The 16,344-nt window shown below is 39.7% G+C and overlaps 1 protein-coding gene across 6 annotated transcripts in view; it reads right to left on the bottom strand.

Moving 5' to 3' along the window:
• The window catches only part of ARID1B (AT-rich interaction domain 1B), a 323,079-nt gene that overhangs the window by 35,193 nt on the left and 271,542 nt on the right, over positions 1 to 16,344 (bottom strand). For 3 of the 6 annotated variants that reach the window (XM_056486539.1, XM_056486543.1, XM_056486540.1), the window contains one exon: positions 6,309 to 6,460. In XM_056486539.1, the coding sequence (XP_056342514.1) occupies positions 6,309 to 6,460 (152 nt within the window). The remainder of the gene's footprint in view (positions 1 to 6,308; positions 6,461 to 16,344) is intronic. The other 3 variants (XM_056486541.1, XM_056486544.1, XM_056486545.1) reach the window with 1 other exon arrangement.

Here is a 16,344-nt window from a genome sequence, read left to right as displayed (position 1 = left end):
ATAAAAATGTAAGAATCAGTAAAGCATCATTGTCTTTACCAGAGTAGTGTGGGTCTCGCAAAATGACAGTGCTGGCTTGCACCAGGCACACTGCACAGCGAGCCAAAGATAGGAGGGGGAAAAGAAGCTTTAAAAATACTTCACAGATTGCCCACTACAAAATGATTATTGCACATATTCATGTATTACTATGTTTTAGAAAATAATTAGTTTTAATTACAGCAGTGAGAGCATGAGCAGGACTCTAGCGAATACGCTGGCAAGCTTTGCAGTGCTAATTTGCTAATATCTTTAGCATCACTGCAGGTTGAGACTCTGGCTCTGCCAAAAAAACCTACCCAGCCATGTGCCATGTGAGTTTACAACTGTATGCTCAATATCCAGCTCTGAACTGCCGGTGTTTTTCATGGGCACATTTTCTTGTTCTTTCAAAGCACATTTGTAGCCCAATCAAGCCCTTAAAGTCATCACAACACATAAATCATAATTGAGATTTAAAAAAAAAAAAAAAATACTTGCAATACTCCAGACTTCAAGAATTGGAACAAAAAGCCTTTTACAAGTGATGCAGCTGCAGAGAAAAATCTATTGGGATCAGCTAAAAATGCTGATATTTTTATATATGTGTGTGAAATCTCAACAAAACAGCCAGTCAACATGCTACTGGGAAGTCAGCATCCACTAAGCATTTGATTTGTATGCATTTTGCCCTTATATTCTGCTTGAGGAGCTGGGGCAGCTTGTGACCATTCTCAAGAGAAGGATGGCAGCCTAACACTTATGTACAAAATGGTCAAATACACGCCACAGTATGGTTTCAAACTGGGATGCAGAACTGTTATACAAAATCCATTTTAATAGTTAACACATTTCATGCTGTGAAAGTGCTAAAAAAGAAATCTTGGGTTTTAGTTTCAAAGCAAGCAAAGCTGACCCTTCCCCTATAAAGCAATTTTAGAGAGGTCAAACAAAGAGGAATTAATGATCACGCTTCTTCACCAGAATTCTGCATAGCTAAATTCTCTGCTGATATCTCACTTTTATCTAGTTGGCACATCATACTTCTATATTATAAAGAATTTTAAAATTGTGTCCACTTCTAGTAGTCCTGTTTCCATCAGAACTCCCTTAGGAAATCTCTGTTCCAGAGGAGTTTAAGTTAACACCTCATATAAAGGGCTAGTAACTCCAGACTGCTGATTATAACACACATTCTGACTCTATCAGTCATACTTAGAAATGTAGAAATACAGGTTCATTTTAGCTTTTGACTATTTCTTATTGGTATATGCAAATGTAACTATCAGGAATTGGAGACAATTATGAAAAAAAATAATAAGGTTACCCAAATTCTGTCTCACTTTTTGTTCTGAATCATTTAGTTCATCTACATTCTTTCTTTCTACCTCTAAGAGAAGAACTGTAAGCATTTTACTGGCAAACTGCAAGGTTGTCTATTTTCCCTATAGCTTTTACCCATGATGTTTCCACAGCTATTTTTCTATCTGCTGTTGAAATGCTGTTTCGTAACTTCTTGCAAACATACTCTCTAGCGATTTGTGAGAAGACATTCTTTCACTTTTTTTAGCTAAGCGGTACAGCGAGAACATTGTTTTGACCCTTTCTGAGCAGTGAAATACTGTTATTGTCACGAAACTGCTAAAATAAGACACAGTTTCTTTCTACACAGGTACTAATAATTCTGCCTGTGAAGTGCAGACCAAAAGAGAAAACATTGTAGAGAGGAAGATAACAGGGCATCTTGACTCAAGAAGTGTTATGGCGTACTGTGAATAGGTTTCAAGTACTAGCCTCTGGCTTATTATAAGAATTTAAGAGCTAGAATGATTTCAAAAAGCAAGTATAGGTCAAGGTCCTGAATTAACTATTCCACACTGAATTTAATGTACTCAAAGGCAGATATTGACATGAGTAAAACTGCAGCAAAGAATTCTTTTTTGCTACAGGCTGCTCTACCAGTCCCAGAAGATGATGAAATACTGTAAAGCAGCAATATACAAACATTGTTTTTCTCTTTATTGCTAGTGTGATAACAAATCATGCTCTACAAAACAGAAACTCCCTTCCCTCTCCCTTGTAATGTAATACATCCCTCTCTCCCTTCTAACCCTAGCACTCTCCCTCTGCAAAAAAAGAAAAAGAAAAAGCAGTGAATTAGTGACTGTGGAGCTGACAAGACGATACCCACTGCTTTGATGCCCACTGAAAAAAAAGAGGAGGGACAACAGCACTGCCCAGTGTCCTGCCATGAATGACTTTCAGCTCTGGGGATGAGTGCAGCCCAATGTGGTTGGGGACCCTATCTGAAAAGGATGAGTGAGCTGCCAGGGATCTCAGTGCCACACTGCCTTTCTGCTGACAAGTCTTATGCAAGGAATGACAAGTTCAAGCAGTTTGGGACATGGGCATCTCTATGCCAGGTACTGACTCGATTTACAGTCACACAATGACCACTGGATCATGGTCATCACTTGTTTGGAGTATAGGTAATGGGACACTTCAGCTGTTACCACCTACTGACAACCTCCAGAAAGTTTCTCTAAATGTACATTAATAGCTCCTACAAAGATATCCATTAGAGGAAAAAAAATATCTGAAATAAATTGAGGTATAAATTTTTCAGAAAAATGCAACCAAGCTGCAAAACAGAAAAAACCAAAATAAGTTTCACCTGCATAAAGATCATTGCTTTTCCTGTTAGAGGTATATGCAAATAAATACCAAGTCAAATATACAGCATGTGTATGACTTTTAGCATTATTTTAAAGAGTGTCCCTTTAATTCCTTTAGTGCAAGTAATTTTTCCTAGAATTTCACATTTTATGTAAAGTATTATGACGTTAAAAGTCAACTGGGAATAATAACACCCAGAAAAAGAAATGTTTCAGTAAGACAGAGGTACTGGAATAAGGAAAGTATCCTTGAGCAGTAAGGAGATTAATGCCTTTTTATTGGTTTGTTCATCTCCAGAGGTAGCAGAGATTGTGAATGCCAGTTTCTATCAAGAACAATATAGAAACCTGCGAGATATAAACTTCATATTGCTTCTTTTTAAAGTTAATTTACTAGAATTAACAAAGCTCACAGCATGAGCTATATTGGGGGTTGTGAATTTCCTCCTTATTATATGCATTTTTAAAGCTGGAATTTGAAGAAGAGGGGGAAAAGTCTAAAATATAAACAGGTAATATGAACTCATATAATAAAAGGACAGCAGCAGTTATACCATTTTTCTGAATGGCAGTTTGTTCCATAATTGTGAAGGGATTCTGACACCTCTCTCCTGAAGCTTTTGTTATTGTTATGGACGGAATACTCTATTAGAAGAATCTGTCTTCTTTGATCTTGTAATTTCTATGTTCCTAAACCGCTCTGCATCAGCACAAGCTGGTGATCTGCTGTTTGATCCACAGTCACTGATGAAGTATCAGGATGCATAACTGCAGCATGATTTTCCTTTCAATTGCGACATTAATTAAAAAAAACTAAAGACAAAAGGATCAACCGGTAATGAGGAGTTAGAAACATTACTAAAAATGGGTGACAAAACCAGTGTTAGACATAGCTGTACTGAAGCTCCAACACCATATGAAAGCAATTCCATCAGTTATCAGCAATCTTCTTTTTTTCCCTCCCTCTCAACAGGAACAAAACTGCATCCTTCAAAACCCAGACAATGAAGAAACTAACTTCTCCTTATTGCTCACCTTAGGTTTTTACTGGCCTCCATTGAAACCACAGTTGTGGTGTGAGCAAATTAACCACTGTCCTCACTCCAGCAGCAGCCACTCAGCTGCACTTGGTTTTGGCCCTCCACATTGTCTGAGCCCTGGTTTATCTGACAGATGTGTGATTTTATGTTAATGGAGCAGGGAGGAAGGGGAGGCTCAGGAGCCACATGGCTGAATTGGTCTTCCTGTCACAGAACATCCTGTTTTCAAGCCCCTAAATAGGTATCACCTGTAGGTTCTCCACCTCATCAAATGCAGGGCCAGAGCTGACCCTAAAGTGCATCCCCAGCTCAAGAAATTATTATTAAAAGTACTGTATTTACACTTGTCTTAAGCTTCCATTTTTTTTGAACCAAGGAAAAGGATGAGTCCAGATAGGAGGAAATTAAGCATTCCCACAGCATTTGCACTCAGCAATGTATTCACACCTAACTTTCTCTTTCTGGTGTTGTGTGTGTCCATCTCCTCCTCAACAGTGTCTCCTGGAGCCCTGTAAAGCAATTCTAGATGCGTGTCTGCTCCCACACAGACTGAAAGAGGTGTACTGAACTCCTCCAGTTCATCTCATACTTACTTTCCATTGGGTAATCTCTGAATTAATAAAACTGGAACAAAAGAAAACCTCACAAATGCACTGGCAGAAAAAGCCCTGATAAATGTTTAAATTATTAAAAATCCAATATTTCAGAATGCATAACACAATAAAAAGAGTATGACTACCCCATACAAAAGACTGCTAGGATAAATGGTCTTGCATTGAACAGATTTCCACTGTATGAAATAACGAATGGCTGAATTATCTGAACAAAAAACCGTCTGTGAATCTTCCTTTAAACTGGTTATTCCTCAGGAATACATAAATCTTCTTAGGCAGGGCACTCTGCCATCTGTTTGCTGTTGGTTATTTTTGCAGCTCTGGGGGCCAACGGAAAAGGGTGGAAAAATTACTTCTGCTAATAGCAAAACAGAATTTATAGCACAGTTTCAATGCTCAGAAGTAATTTTATTTCAGCAAGCCAGACAAAACACATAACTACACAAACAAAACATAATATTACCTGGGACAGCTCTGGTGGGGAAAAAGCAAGCTATTATCTAATGCTCTTTTCAATAGCTTGTCCCTCTTCATCCAGATGGTGCAGTGTGCATGTCTGGGCTAGCCAATAGATTCCAGGCCAGCACTGGAAAAAGCCTTTTTTTTTTTTTTTTTTTTTTTTAATTTCTCTCTCTTTTTTTCCTTTTTTAATCTTACAACTTCCTTTCTTCTGCTAACCAAAATGATAACATAACGTTCTTGAAATATAAGACACTGTTCAGTGTCTCAGCAGCTCCTATGTAGAGGAAAGAAACTCTCTGGACCTACCAGACACTAGCATTTCACTGTGGTTATTTTCCTCCAAAGAAGCTGGAACATATAGAATTGACAGGGAGAAAAGACAAGGAAAGGTGCAAAGGATAAAAGAATTATACAGGCTAAGAGGGGTAGAGAAAAAGATGTGAAAAACCTGGCTCTTGGTAAGACATGATTTAGGTAGTAAGGCATTTCTTAAGAAATAAACAAAAGTAGAAACAAAAACAACTAAGAAACAACATCATATTACCTTAGCACAACCTATTCAGCTTTCAGAAAAAACTTTAAAACCCCCAACATTTCTAAAACGGATAATGTAATCAGTAAAGCATGCACAGAAACTCCATGACTGGAATAAGTACTTGAGAGGATCCGCTTCAGGGTCATTGAAACTCCATCCAAACACAGCACAATCAAAGAATTGATCTTTGCTGAAGTATTATCTTGAAGGAGGATAATTGTTAGGAATTCAAGCTGAATATGGACCACGAAGCACATTTGTGCAGAGCTGTATTCACCTGTCTTCAGAGTCACACACAAAGCTACAAGCAATTCTGAACTCATAAGCCATGAGATGAAGGATAAATCCAGGAGCTACACTGAATATGCCTTTTATTTTTTTTTTTCAAAAGGAAGTTATGATAAAATTTTGTATACTGTTACTTAAATAAGTAAATGACGAAACCCTATATAAATTTTGGAAACAGTAAATATGGCCTGTGTTCTCCAAACAGAATGATTATGTTAAGTGCTCAACTTTCAGCATCTTCAAGTCATAGCAAGTGCACATATCTTTTTTTAAACGACTACCATGTTAAATATCTGAAAATACAACCTTATCAAGTAAGATGCTGAAAAACAAATGCAACCTCTTAAAACAAGAAGCTATTCTCCTTCCCTTTCTTGCAGACACATACACACAAATATACATACACTTGCTAGTCAACATCTATGTAAGCTGAGTCTGAGTGATGGAACTGTGCAAAACTGTGTACTCAACAATGTGCTGTGCAGAAGGACTTAATGAAAAATGTATCAGTTACTGTACCAAAAAAAGTGAGCACCTTACTTAGCCTAATTTCAAATCACTCCAAAGTACACAAGAGGGGTGAATCAAATGAAGAAGGATGTTGCTCTGCCAGCAGCCCAGGGCTGATAGGCTAAGCAGGTTTATGGAGGAAGGTCACTGCTGGAAGGTCACTCACCGTTACCTGCTGAGCTGTTCACCATGTTGGGTGCCATGCTGTAAGGAGGAGCCTGCGGGTTCATCAGGCCAGAGCTGCTGTTCATCGGCTGCGTGTAGGGGGAGCTGGATCCCATAATGCCACTCTGGTTCATGGCAGGAAAATTGCCTTGCCTAGGAGAGGAAAGCACATGCACAACATCTCATTACAGACCTCATTGCTGAAGATGCTGTGGTTTGTCACAGAGCACATCACCTATTGTTTGTAAGGAGAAAGCAGGCAATTAGTTCATTTCACCTATGTGGAGAGCTTTGAGCTAGTCTTCAGCTAATTATCATATATGTGAAATAGAATTGGACTGAAGACTAATTTCAAGAGAGGTACACAGTCTTTCCATGTCACTATCAATCCGAACAAATATCCAGCTCACATTATATTCCCTGATGTATATACCTACACATTGCTGAGTAGACAGCAATGTGATCAGGAATCAAAATTAGAACCTAGTACTGGCATAAAAGAAAATCCAGTGCATTCTTACCATTTTGACCATGTAATAGCAATCCTCACCTGCCAGAGCTTAATAAACAGTGAAATGACCAAAAGAAAAATGGGTACCACAGACTCAGTGTCTGATTTCTGCATCTGTTACTGCATTGAACAGTGTTCATCTGTATGTGTCATCTACGACCAATCTTTCAAAAAACTCTATACATATTCCACTTCTTGTTGAAACAAGAAACCTCAGCAGAACTATTTTGCTTTTGAAAATGAATCCCATATTTGTATAATGCTTTTATAACTGAGACATAAGTTTATCTCAAAAACTGCCCTAAATGAAGCCCATAATTCTCCACATGTTCAGATCAAGTGTTTTGAAAGCCTAAAACTTATCTATGTTTAAGTTGTAACAAGTATCCAAGTATACTTGGTACCTGATTTATCAAACTCTATAGACAAACTGAGGCACAAGGAAGAAAATAATCCAGTTCAAGTAAGCATGATAACCCAATGTAATGCATGATTCAACTTCAAAAATAACCTTTTATTTTAATGCATAAAACGATTACCTACCTTTTCTTAGTATAGTTGAAGACTGCATGTATTATCATATGTATATGAATAACACTCATACATATAAAACCATACATAAGAATAAAAATACACAGAAAAATACTTACTTGTACATTCATAGGAAAATACATACGAAAATACAAAACTTAGACCTCTTTCTTCAGTGTGCTCCCTGTACATTTCTGCTGCTTTTCCAAATTAAAAAAACAAGAAAGCAACCATCCTTTTACACAGCTTTAGTACCTGTCAACTTTTATTTCCTTACAAAAACAAAGCACTTAATTTCATCCTACAGGAAGAGAAGGCTGAATGTCCAGGTAGCAAGATAAGAGTTTTGGGAGAAATTCTATTTTTAATTATTATATAGTGTTCAAATCAAAAAAGACAACTCCTAAATCAAGAACCCTGAGTAACTTCCATGGCTTCTTATTTTCTCCAAACTCATGGCAGATTCTTAACACAAGTGGTAGAAGCAGATTTCTTTTTTAGGAGGTACAGGAGGAAGACCATTAAAGCACTATTTGGCCTAATTTTTCTTGACACATTGTGAATTTCTTCAAAGGAAAAGAGAACGTGTTATCTAAATAAAGCATCTTTTTCCAAGTCAGTTTTGTCCTTTGCTCTCTGAAGACAAACTTTTCTTCACTCTTGCAAAGAGGCAAAGGCTTTCTTTTGATATGAAGGAGATAACTGCCATACAATGTCATTTCCCAGATGAAGCTTGCAACAAGAAGTGGAGGGAAAAGATTTAAAATGCACAGTGGTGCAATGCTCCAAGGGAAAATTACAAAGGGAAAAGAGAAGAGCAGAACCATTTGGCAACAACTTTAAATGATTTCAGTCACACAATCAAGCTTTTCTTATGTAAATACTGTATCTTAAACATCCCCACCCCCTCTCCTCTTTAGCTGAAAATTGCTATATTTCAGCAAATGCAGTTAACTGAAAAATGCTTTCTATGCTGGATAAGCAAGATCCTTTATGTTACTGGGCAAAGTTACTAGTGAAGATGAAAAAAATGTGCAAGTGTATTTTCATACTTTAAAAAAGAAGTAATGGATTTCGAGAGGTGCTTTTATGGAGTAAGGTTAGGATCCTGGAAAAGGCAAGTCTCTACAGGTATCTATCTCTTTCATGTCCTTTTACTTTAAAAATACACACGAGACACACACATTGCAGGTAAGCTGAAATTGGTCCTTACCTACTAATATTTCAACAGTATTACTTCCTGTAGCATGTGTATCTTCTAAGTTGTGGGGCTGTTCATTGTCTCAAATTGAGGTACAACCTATTTCATGTTACCCACTATGGACATCAATCTCAATTGCAGCTCATGCAAGCACACTGCTGCACAACAGCTTTAAATCAAAAAGTAGGAAACTATTTCCAGTTTAGATGGAGAGTGGAAATTAAATAAAAAGAATATACTAGCTTTGGCCAAGACAGCAAGGAAACAACTGAAGTCTAAAAAAATTGCTTCTGCACCCAGAAGAACCTGAACCGCAGAACCTAATTCTGAAATTTCATCTGGCAAGGCAATGCCTTTCCCTTTCATCCTCCTATGTAATGTTGCACTTGGAATGGACACAGGTCTCCATCTCTGGAAAGAGCCCAGCAAGTGAAAAGACCCAGCACCATCCCTGGCAGGACTTTGTCCTTCCCCAGCCCCCTATCAAAGCCCTGACCGCAGCACGCGTGAGCTAATTCAGTACCACTGAAAGGACATCCTGTCAGAGTAAATGCTGCTTTATTCTGAGACTGGCTGCACTGAGCAGTACAGAGCTCCTCCACGTATTATTTTGCTCTATGATGGCTTGGACTGGAAAGTTTCTTTAGGGAGAAATAATCAGGTATTACTTCAGCCTTTAATTCTCACTCCACAGTAGGCCTCCTTTGAGTAAAGACTGCCGACTGTGACAAATTGTGCTGCATCAGTGCTATAATATGAAGTGGAGTCCATTAAGAACTGAGCTGAGATCACCAAACTCATTTTGATTAACCTCCAGGTCACTAAACACTTATAAATATGTTACACAGCAGCTGCTAAACATATTTATATATGCTTAAGGTCACAGCATCATCTGTTGGTTGTTGGAGTTAAGTCAAAAATCTTATGTTTCCTTCTGTGCTGCTTTTAGTTAAGGCATATCCAACATACTACAGAACTAGACTCTCTCCTACATCTCCCAGTTCCCTCTTCCATTTCTCCAGGATGCTAAATAAAAATCAAGCCTTTAAAAACAGTCTGCTGTACACATAGTGACATCTAATGGCAAAAATTCAACTGGTCAGCTATGAATTTTATAGCAGTACAAACCCAGCTAAGTATATAGTTTTAAAGTATTTGCCACATAAACACCAAGGGCTGGGTTGCGTAGGGATGGTGCAATTAGAGTAATAGGAAGAAATCAAGAAAAGATACACTTAAGTTTAGTATAATGAAAAGATGTCTTCATGGTGAGATACAGTTACACTCCAAGGGAATGTAGGAAATCTCAGCACCTGACATTTCTGCATGCAGGCAACATGTTGGAAAATGTATTGGTCAGACAAACCCTGCATTGAGTGTGAACTAGAGTATCTGCTCTTGCAATACCTTGATCCCAGATAATGTATTTTTCCCCATTTAGAAGAAAAAGCAGTCAGGCCAAGACAAATTTGGGATTATGCTATCAATTTAAACACAACACCTAAGGCTACAATTTTTTTTCTGCTCTACTGCTACAAGTAGATCTTCAAGAGTGCAACAATATTAAGAGATTTAAAGTGGGAGAGAGGAATCTGCTTGTTTTCTATGGTTTATTTACTCTGTTGACAAATCAGCAATGCATAATGCCAGAGCCAGCTTTTATGCTTGAGGAAAGGGCTGCCACCTCAGGGGACCTGGTCAAGCTGGAGGAATGTGCTGACAGGAACCTTGTAAAAGGGACAAGTGCAAGGTCCTGCACCTGGGAAGGATGAGTCCCCTGCAGTGGTGCCAGCTGGGACTTGACTAGAGGGAGCAGCTTTGCTGAGAATTCCCTGGGCATCTTGGCAGACGGAGCTGAGCACAAGCCAGCAGTCTGCCCTGCCAGCAAAGAGGGCCAACAACACCCTGGGCTGTGTGATGAGGTGCAGAGCTGGGAGATGGAAGAAATTGATCATCCCCTCCTTCCTCAGCACTCACTGGACTCCATCTAGAGCATCATGTTCAGTTTTGGATCCCCAGAAAAGAAAAGATGATGATAAGCTAGAGTGAGCAGAGAACCCCTTACATGGCCAAGGCTTGAGCACTCACCCTGGAAGGGCTGAAGGATGAGGCCTCATTCAGCCTGGGGCAGAGACAGGTGCTGAGAGGAAGCTAAAGAAGCCCCACAGCCCCTAAAAGGAGGTCAGCAAGAAGATAAAACTGGTCTTTTCACAGTGGGCATGGTGAGGGGACAAGACACACTGGGCAGGAGTAAAAACACATTCAGCTCAGACTGTATGCAAGGAAATAATTTTCCCAGTGAAAATAGTGAGAGACTAGATTTGGTGACCCAAAGGAAGTGGGCAATCTCTGCATTTGGAGATTTTGAAGACTCAACAGGATAATACCCTAAGCTCTAAGATGAGCCTGATGAGGAAAAGATTGGACTAAATATTCCTGCTGAGTCTCCTTTCCAGCCTGAATGATCCTAGGATCTTAGCTCGTCAGCTTCACTGTGCTGTTGACAGTCTGGTGTACTACTGGGTCCAAAATACAACTGCTGAGATTCAAACCATTCCCTTTTAAGAAGTTCTTCTGATCTTTTGTTTTCCTTCATTTGCAATCTACCCAAAGCTTAATATGCACTTAATCTCTTTTCTGTGCAAAACAAGTAGCATCAGATCTAATTGTGCCTTCTGAGCTAATGCAGACGTCCGTGTATTTAAAAAGAGGAGTTGACACGCAAGATCTGGTCATCGTTAAAGAGCACAACAAAGAAATGGTTAGAAAGAACAGCACTGACAATGCACAGGAGCACAGGAGTGATCACAGCTGCTGAGTAGTCTCTTATACTGAAATGCCTTCCTTTAATTGGATCTGAAACCCTCAGTAAGTTTCTGTGTTGTCTCACAGAAGTGACACAGAAGTGACTCCACAGCCCCTGTGCTTCATACTTCCTGATATGTGATTTAGTACCTCCTCAGTTTTGTCACCTGATGCAAGACTTATACTGTCATCTTCCTTCTTTCTTCTTATTGAAAAAAATATGAATTCACTATGAAGTTCAGTTCAGATGTGTATGTGGTTTAGCTATGGACAATGACAGAAGTGGATTCTGCTTCTCAACAAGAAAAGAAATTAAGACACAACTTTTCATATGGAAACATGTCAAAGCTCAGGCTGTTCTGTGTACAGAGAGATCACATTTTAAAACTTTCTGTGGATTTCCTAAGAGGCATCTGATGCCCTGTACTCTTCTCTCAATCTACAACATCGGAGCAAAGCCCTTCATCCAGTCAGAAAAAATGTGCACCTTCTGTAATGAGCCCTGTGGCAGCCTGACCACAGGAGGCAAATCCAACTTGGAAATGTATTGGGAACAGAAGAAAGCTTCAGTGGTGGAGAGTCAAGAAGTGATGGAGGTGAGGAGATTTTGGGGCATAGAAAATGGAAAGGAAGGAGACAGTAGAAAGAAACTAAGAAGGAAAAAGGACTGGGAGCATCCTCACTAGGTGCCAAAGGTTTTTAGGGCAAAGAGGATGATTGGTACACAGAAGGCAGATGAAACAGAGATACAGGAGAAGGACCAGCTACTCCCAGAGTAAACACAGGTTATGGTCCCTCTAGCACAAGTGCAGCCTTTATCCAGATATGCCTGAAAGAAGGAAGGGATTCACAGGGAAGCTTCCAAAGCAGGGTGCTACCAGACATGTGCCTTCCCTCAGCTCTTCAGCTGGTGCACCCTGCCCTGAGGAAGGGCCAGGCTCTGAGGTGGCCACCTTGGCCAAATGCTGGGGGAGCCCCACTGTCCCTCACCCCAGCCCAAATGTGGCACAACTGGGTGATGCTGAAGGAGCAGGGCTACAGGGACAAAGCCGAGATGGGACACGCAGCCCAGGCAGGAAAGAGATGCCATTGAGTCACCCTGCACAAATCCCAGCGGTCACAAACTCATCAGTTGTTAGTCAGGCACCTGGGCACTGAGCTTCCTGACACTTGACACAGTGTGCACCTAATGTAGGATTTCTCCCAGTTATGCTGCCCTAGGTGCTGGACCTGAGAAATTATCCTGTTACTGTGACCAGGTCACCTGAGCAATTGGCTGGTGAAAAAAAATGGCCCACAAGTTTGCCATTTCTGCTCCAGATCTTTAACCTACATCAGTTTTGCAGCGAATGCACTGCAGCACCTCAGGGGAGTAATTTGTGTAAACATTTTAAAAGGAACATTTTTTCTTTTAATGCTGACACGCTGCTAAGGTGGCTACTTGATTACAAACTGTGAAAATGACTGCGTTAGGCTGCACTCACAAATCACAGTGTACTGACCAAATTGCCCTGTGCTTATCTGTGCCAGGTCTGCAGCATGACAATATTTCCTCTCTCTTTTAAATGTCAAAGTATGATTTGGGGGGTTGTTATTTAAACACACTGACCTGCACAATAACCAGAAGTACTTTATTTAAATCTGTCTTGAGCTGGGACTAGCCTTAAGCACTTATAATCTGTCACACTTTGACACCAAATGGGTTATTATAATGAGAGTAATTCAGGAGTGAGACCTGTGAATACTTTCTCCCTGGAGAATTTACACATAAACATGTGCAAGCAGATACATATGCTCTTTTGTTATGGATTTTCCTTCTTCCTACATTATGGGCTTCCTTGGAGAAGTGAAACCATTTCCATTGTCAGAGGATATGGGAGAACTGAAGGAGGGAGAATACAGCAAGGGAAAATGAGCCCCAACACTGCTTACTTTGTTCTGCCTGGTGGTTCATACCACTCTTAGCAAAGTCCAAGACAAACAAAGCCTAAATACTGCCTTGAGCAGCTATAAAATGGCACTGAAGGCAGTTCCCACGTGAATAAAACAAACGAATTTAACAACACTATATCTGAAAGCAAAGTATCATCTTCCTGTTAGCTGCTACTGTAAGGATACTAACTTGGACTTACAGGTCCTCCTCTGTTCAGTGGGGAAGTTCACCAATTGTAATAACGAAGTTTCAGAAAAACAACCATGAAAGCTGCTGTATTAGGTCTGCCACAAAACTTTTTGCCATTTTTCAGGTTAGAAAGAAAGAGAAAATTTTGCACTTGTGCATATCTACTTGTGTGAAAACGGGAGGTCGAAGTTCTGAAATACACTGACACTGACAAAGCACGGGGAAACATAAATGAAAAAGCATCCAGATTTTTACTGAGAGGGGTATGTGTGTGTACGTGTCTGCTGAAGGAAGGTACACAGACTAACACAAAACTGGTCCTCACAATAACCAGGACTAAATGGCAATGCTAAAATGGGGAAATAATTTTAATGCTGAAATTATGTGATAGTGCAAATTGGTTTGTAATCCACTGCAGTCAGACCGAGTGCACTGCCTGATTTCTTCGTCTGGCCCATCCAAATATTATTGTGCAGTGATCTTTTAAAAAGAGTAACAGAAATAGCCCTTCTAAATATATTACTTTCCTCCTGATTTACACAAATACTTTAGCATCATCTCCATTGGTTGGATTTTACTAAAAAACAATCAAGGAGGGGGAAGAAGCTTAAAAATTAGTTGTTCCTACCACACTCATTCAATGCTGAGCCACTCAGAAAAGCAGTCACAAAAACCTATTGTTTGTTTACAAGCTGTTGTCATCCCATTAACCATTTTTCCAGTGAAAACTTGGTAGTCATTTAAAGCCCAACAAAAAGTGTCACACCACATCCAGCTCTGGAAGAGCAATATAAGAGGCACGTGTAATTCATGAGTAACAATGCTAATAACAATACAACTACCCAACATTTGCACAGCTGAAAGCATGCTAGGATCAGAATAAATCTCTCTACCCCATTTTACAGATAATAAAAACTGAGGAAGAGATCCAAAATTAATAATGGTCTAAAATATGTCCAGAAGAATAATAAAGTAGTTGAATACAGTGAGGAAAACACAGCACAAGCCTGTTAAAAAAAATTACTTAACTTCATTTGATCCTAATGACAGAAGGGTGTGTGACTGAAAAGCATTTAGTGATAACGAAATACTGTAGGGTTTTGTTTGTTTGTTTGTAAGTTGCAGCCAATTGATTTTCTTTTTATAAAGTTCCCTTTGTGTTAATTAAAGTAGTTTTGGTCTGAATTTCATGGTGATCACAGCATTTGATCACCAGTCTTCAAACCCACAGGGTACCACTGAAAAGCCTTTATTGCACAGCATTCTTACCAAGTGCAGCAACACCCCCATATGTGAATTTATTTGTGTAAGAACAAACTAAGCTCTTGGTACTCCATGCAACCTGTACTGGATAAATAAAATTATCATGCTGTGTGACAAAAAACACAGAACAACTGAAAAGTGGGCCAAGTCAAATGGCTTGGAAACTCATCAGAGCTCCACTCTTGGTGACCTCTGTCTACCTTCCCCACACATGGATTTGTACAGCAGCTCTAACAGCAACTGCTTTCACAACTGTCCCCCTTAGACATGATATCTGAGCACTAAGGAGATACATTTCTTAGCCCAAGTGGAGTGTGTGATGCACAAAAGATGGTTGCTTTAATCTGTCAAGCAGGAGCATGCATGAACTGGGTTTATAGGGAAAAAAAGAAATTTGCCCTCTATGGCATGATGCTGTCAATCTGAACCAGAATGTCAAGAAGGGTGATTTAGCCTGGTGTGACTTGATATCAAAATGGGAATGACTCATATGACTCTCACTATGCACCTTCTATTTTTGTGCATGTTTATAAATAGCTGTATTAAAAAGCTGGAAGGCCCTATGAACTCTCTTCCAGAAAGATTACTTGAAAGTGGTAAGAGTCTGTTCCCAGCACACGAACAGCCAGAAGGTCACCAAAGCATGGTGCTAAAAAGCTACAGGAGACTAAGGACACACTTTGTGTGTCACTAACTCAGTTTCCTCTGGTGGGACACTGCCTTGGGAGAGGTTTGACCCCTGAGCTCCCTTGTCTTCCACCTGGGGATGCTCTCTCCCACCACCTTCTTACCATGTTCAGTCACATCCTCATGCTGCTTTTGAGCACATTGGAATGCACGGTGCTAGCAACCAACTGAAAATCTAATAAAAACCTGATCATTTCATGCCAGCTGTTCAATATATTTTTTCATAGTAAAATCTCATCTGGTTGACAGCAGCATGCAGAATGCAACTGTGCATGTGCATCAGCATGTTGAGGAAGTTCTCCAGAGGGATTTTCCAGCAGACACATTTTCACTCACCTATCTTTGCCCAATGGCCTGGAGCAGTTATATGTTTATTGATATTATTACCAGCACTGCTACCATCAGTCTTGTCTCTCTGGCACACTGGACAGTTTCACAAGAGCAATGTAGTGCAGATGTCAGCATTATTTCAGTTGCCTCTTTTTTTCATCTTTGTTTCAGATGCCTGAAACCTACTGTGGCCACTGCAACAGGTATTTAATGTGTCAGTAAGACTGCCAGCCATCATCAGCAAAATCTCATGCTGTTAGGTTATTATTTAATATGATTCTTACAAGGCTACTTATATATCCAGCTAGAATTGGTGCTCCCATCTGAACTCATCAACAAACTGAAGGGCTCTTCCCACTTGTATTTCCCCAAGCAGCATTGCTAAAAAAAATAATTGGTTATTTTTCTCTCACCCTTGTAAATGAATCTAAAGCCTTAAACCCCCTTTAAAACCTGAAGCCCTGCTATAATTTTTTATATCTGTTCCTTGCTGTCACAAAAATCTTAGGCTGTTCAATCACAGTCCTGTACTTGCACTGTGTTATGTGCCAAATCACACAGCGCAGACAGAGAATTAGCTTTCTTCA

This window comes from Oenanthe melanoleuca, chromosome 3 (genome assembly GCF_029582105.1).
Source record: "Oenanthe melanoleuca isolate GR-GAL-2019-014 chromosome 3, OMel1.0, whole genome shotgun sequence".
Taxonomy (NCBI): domain Eukaryota; kingdom Metazoa; phylum Chordata; class Aves; order Passeriformes; family Muscicapidae; genus Oenanthe; species Oenanthe melanoleuca.
This window is presented reverse-complemented; position numbering and strand designations above follow the sequence as displayed.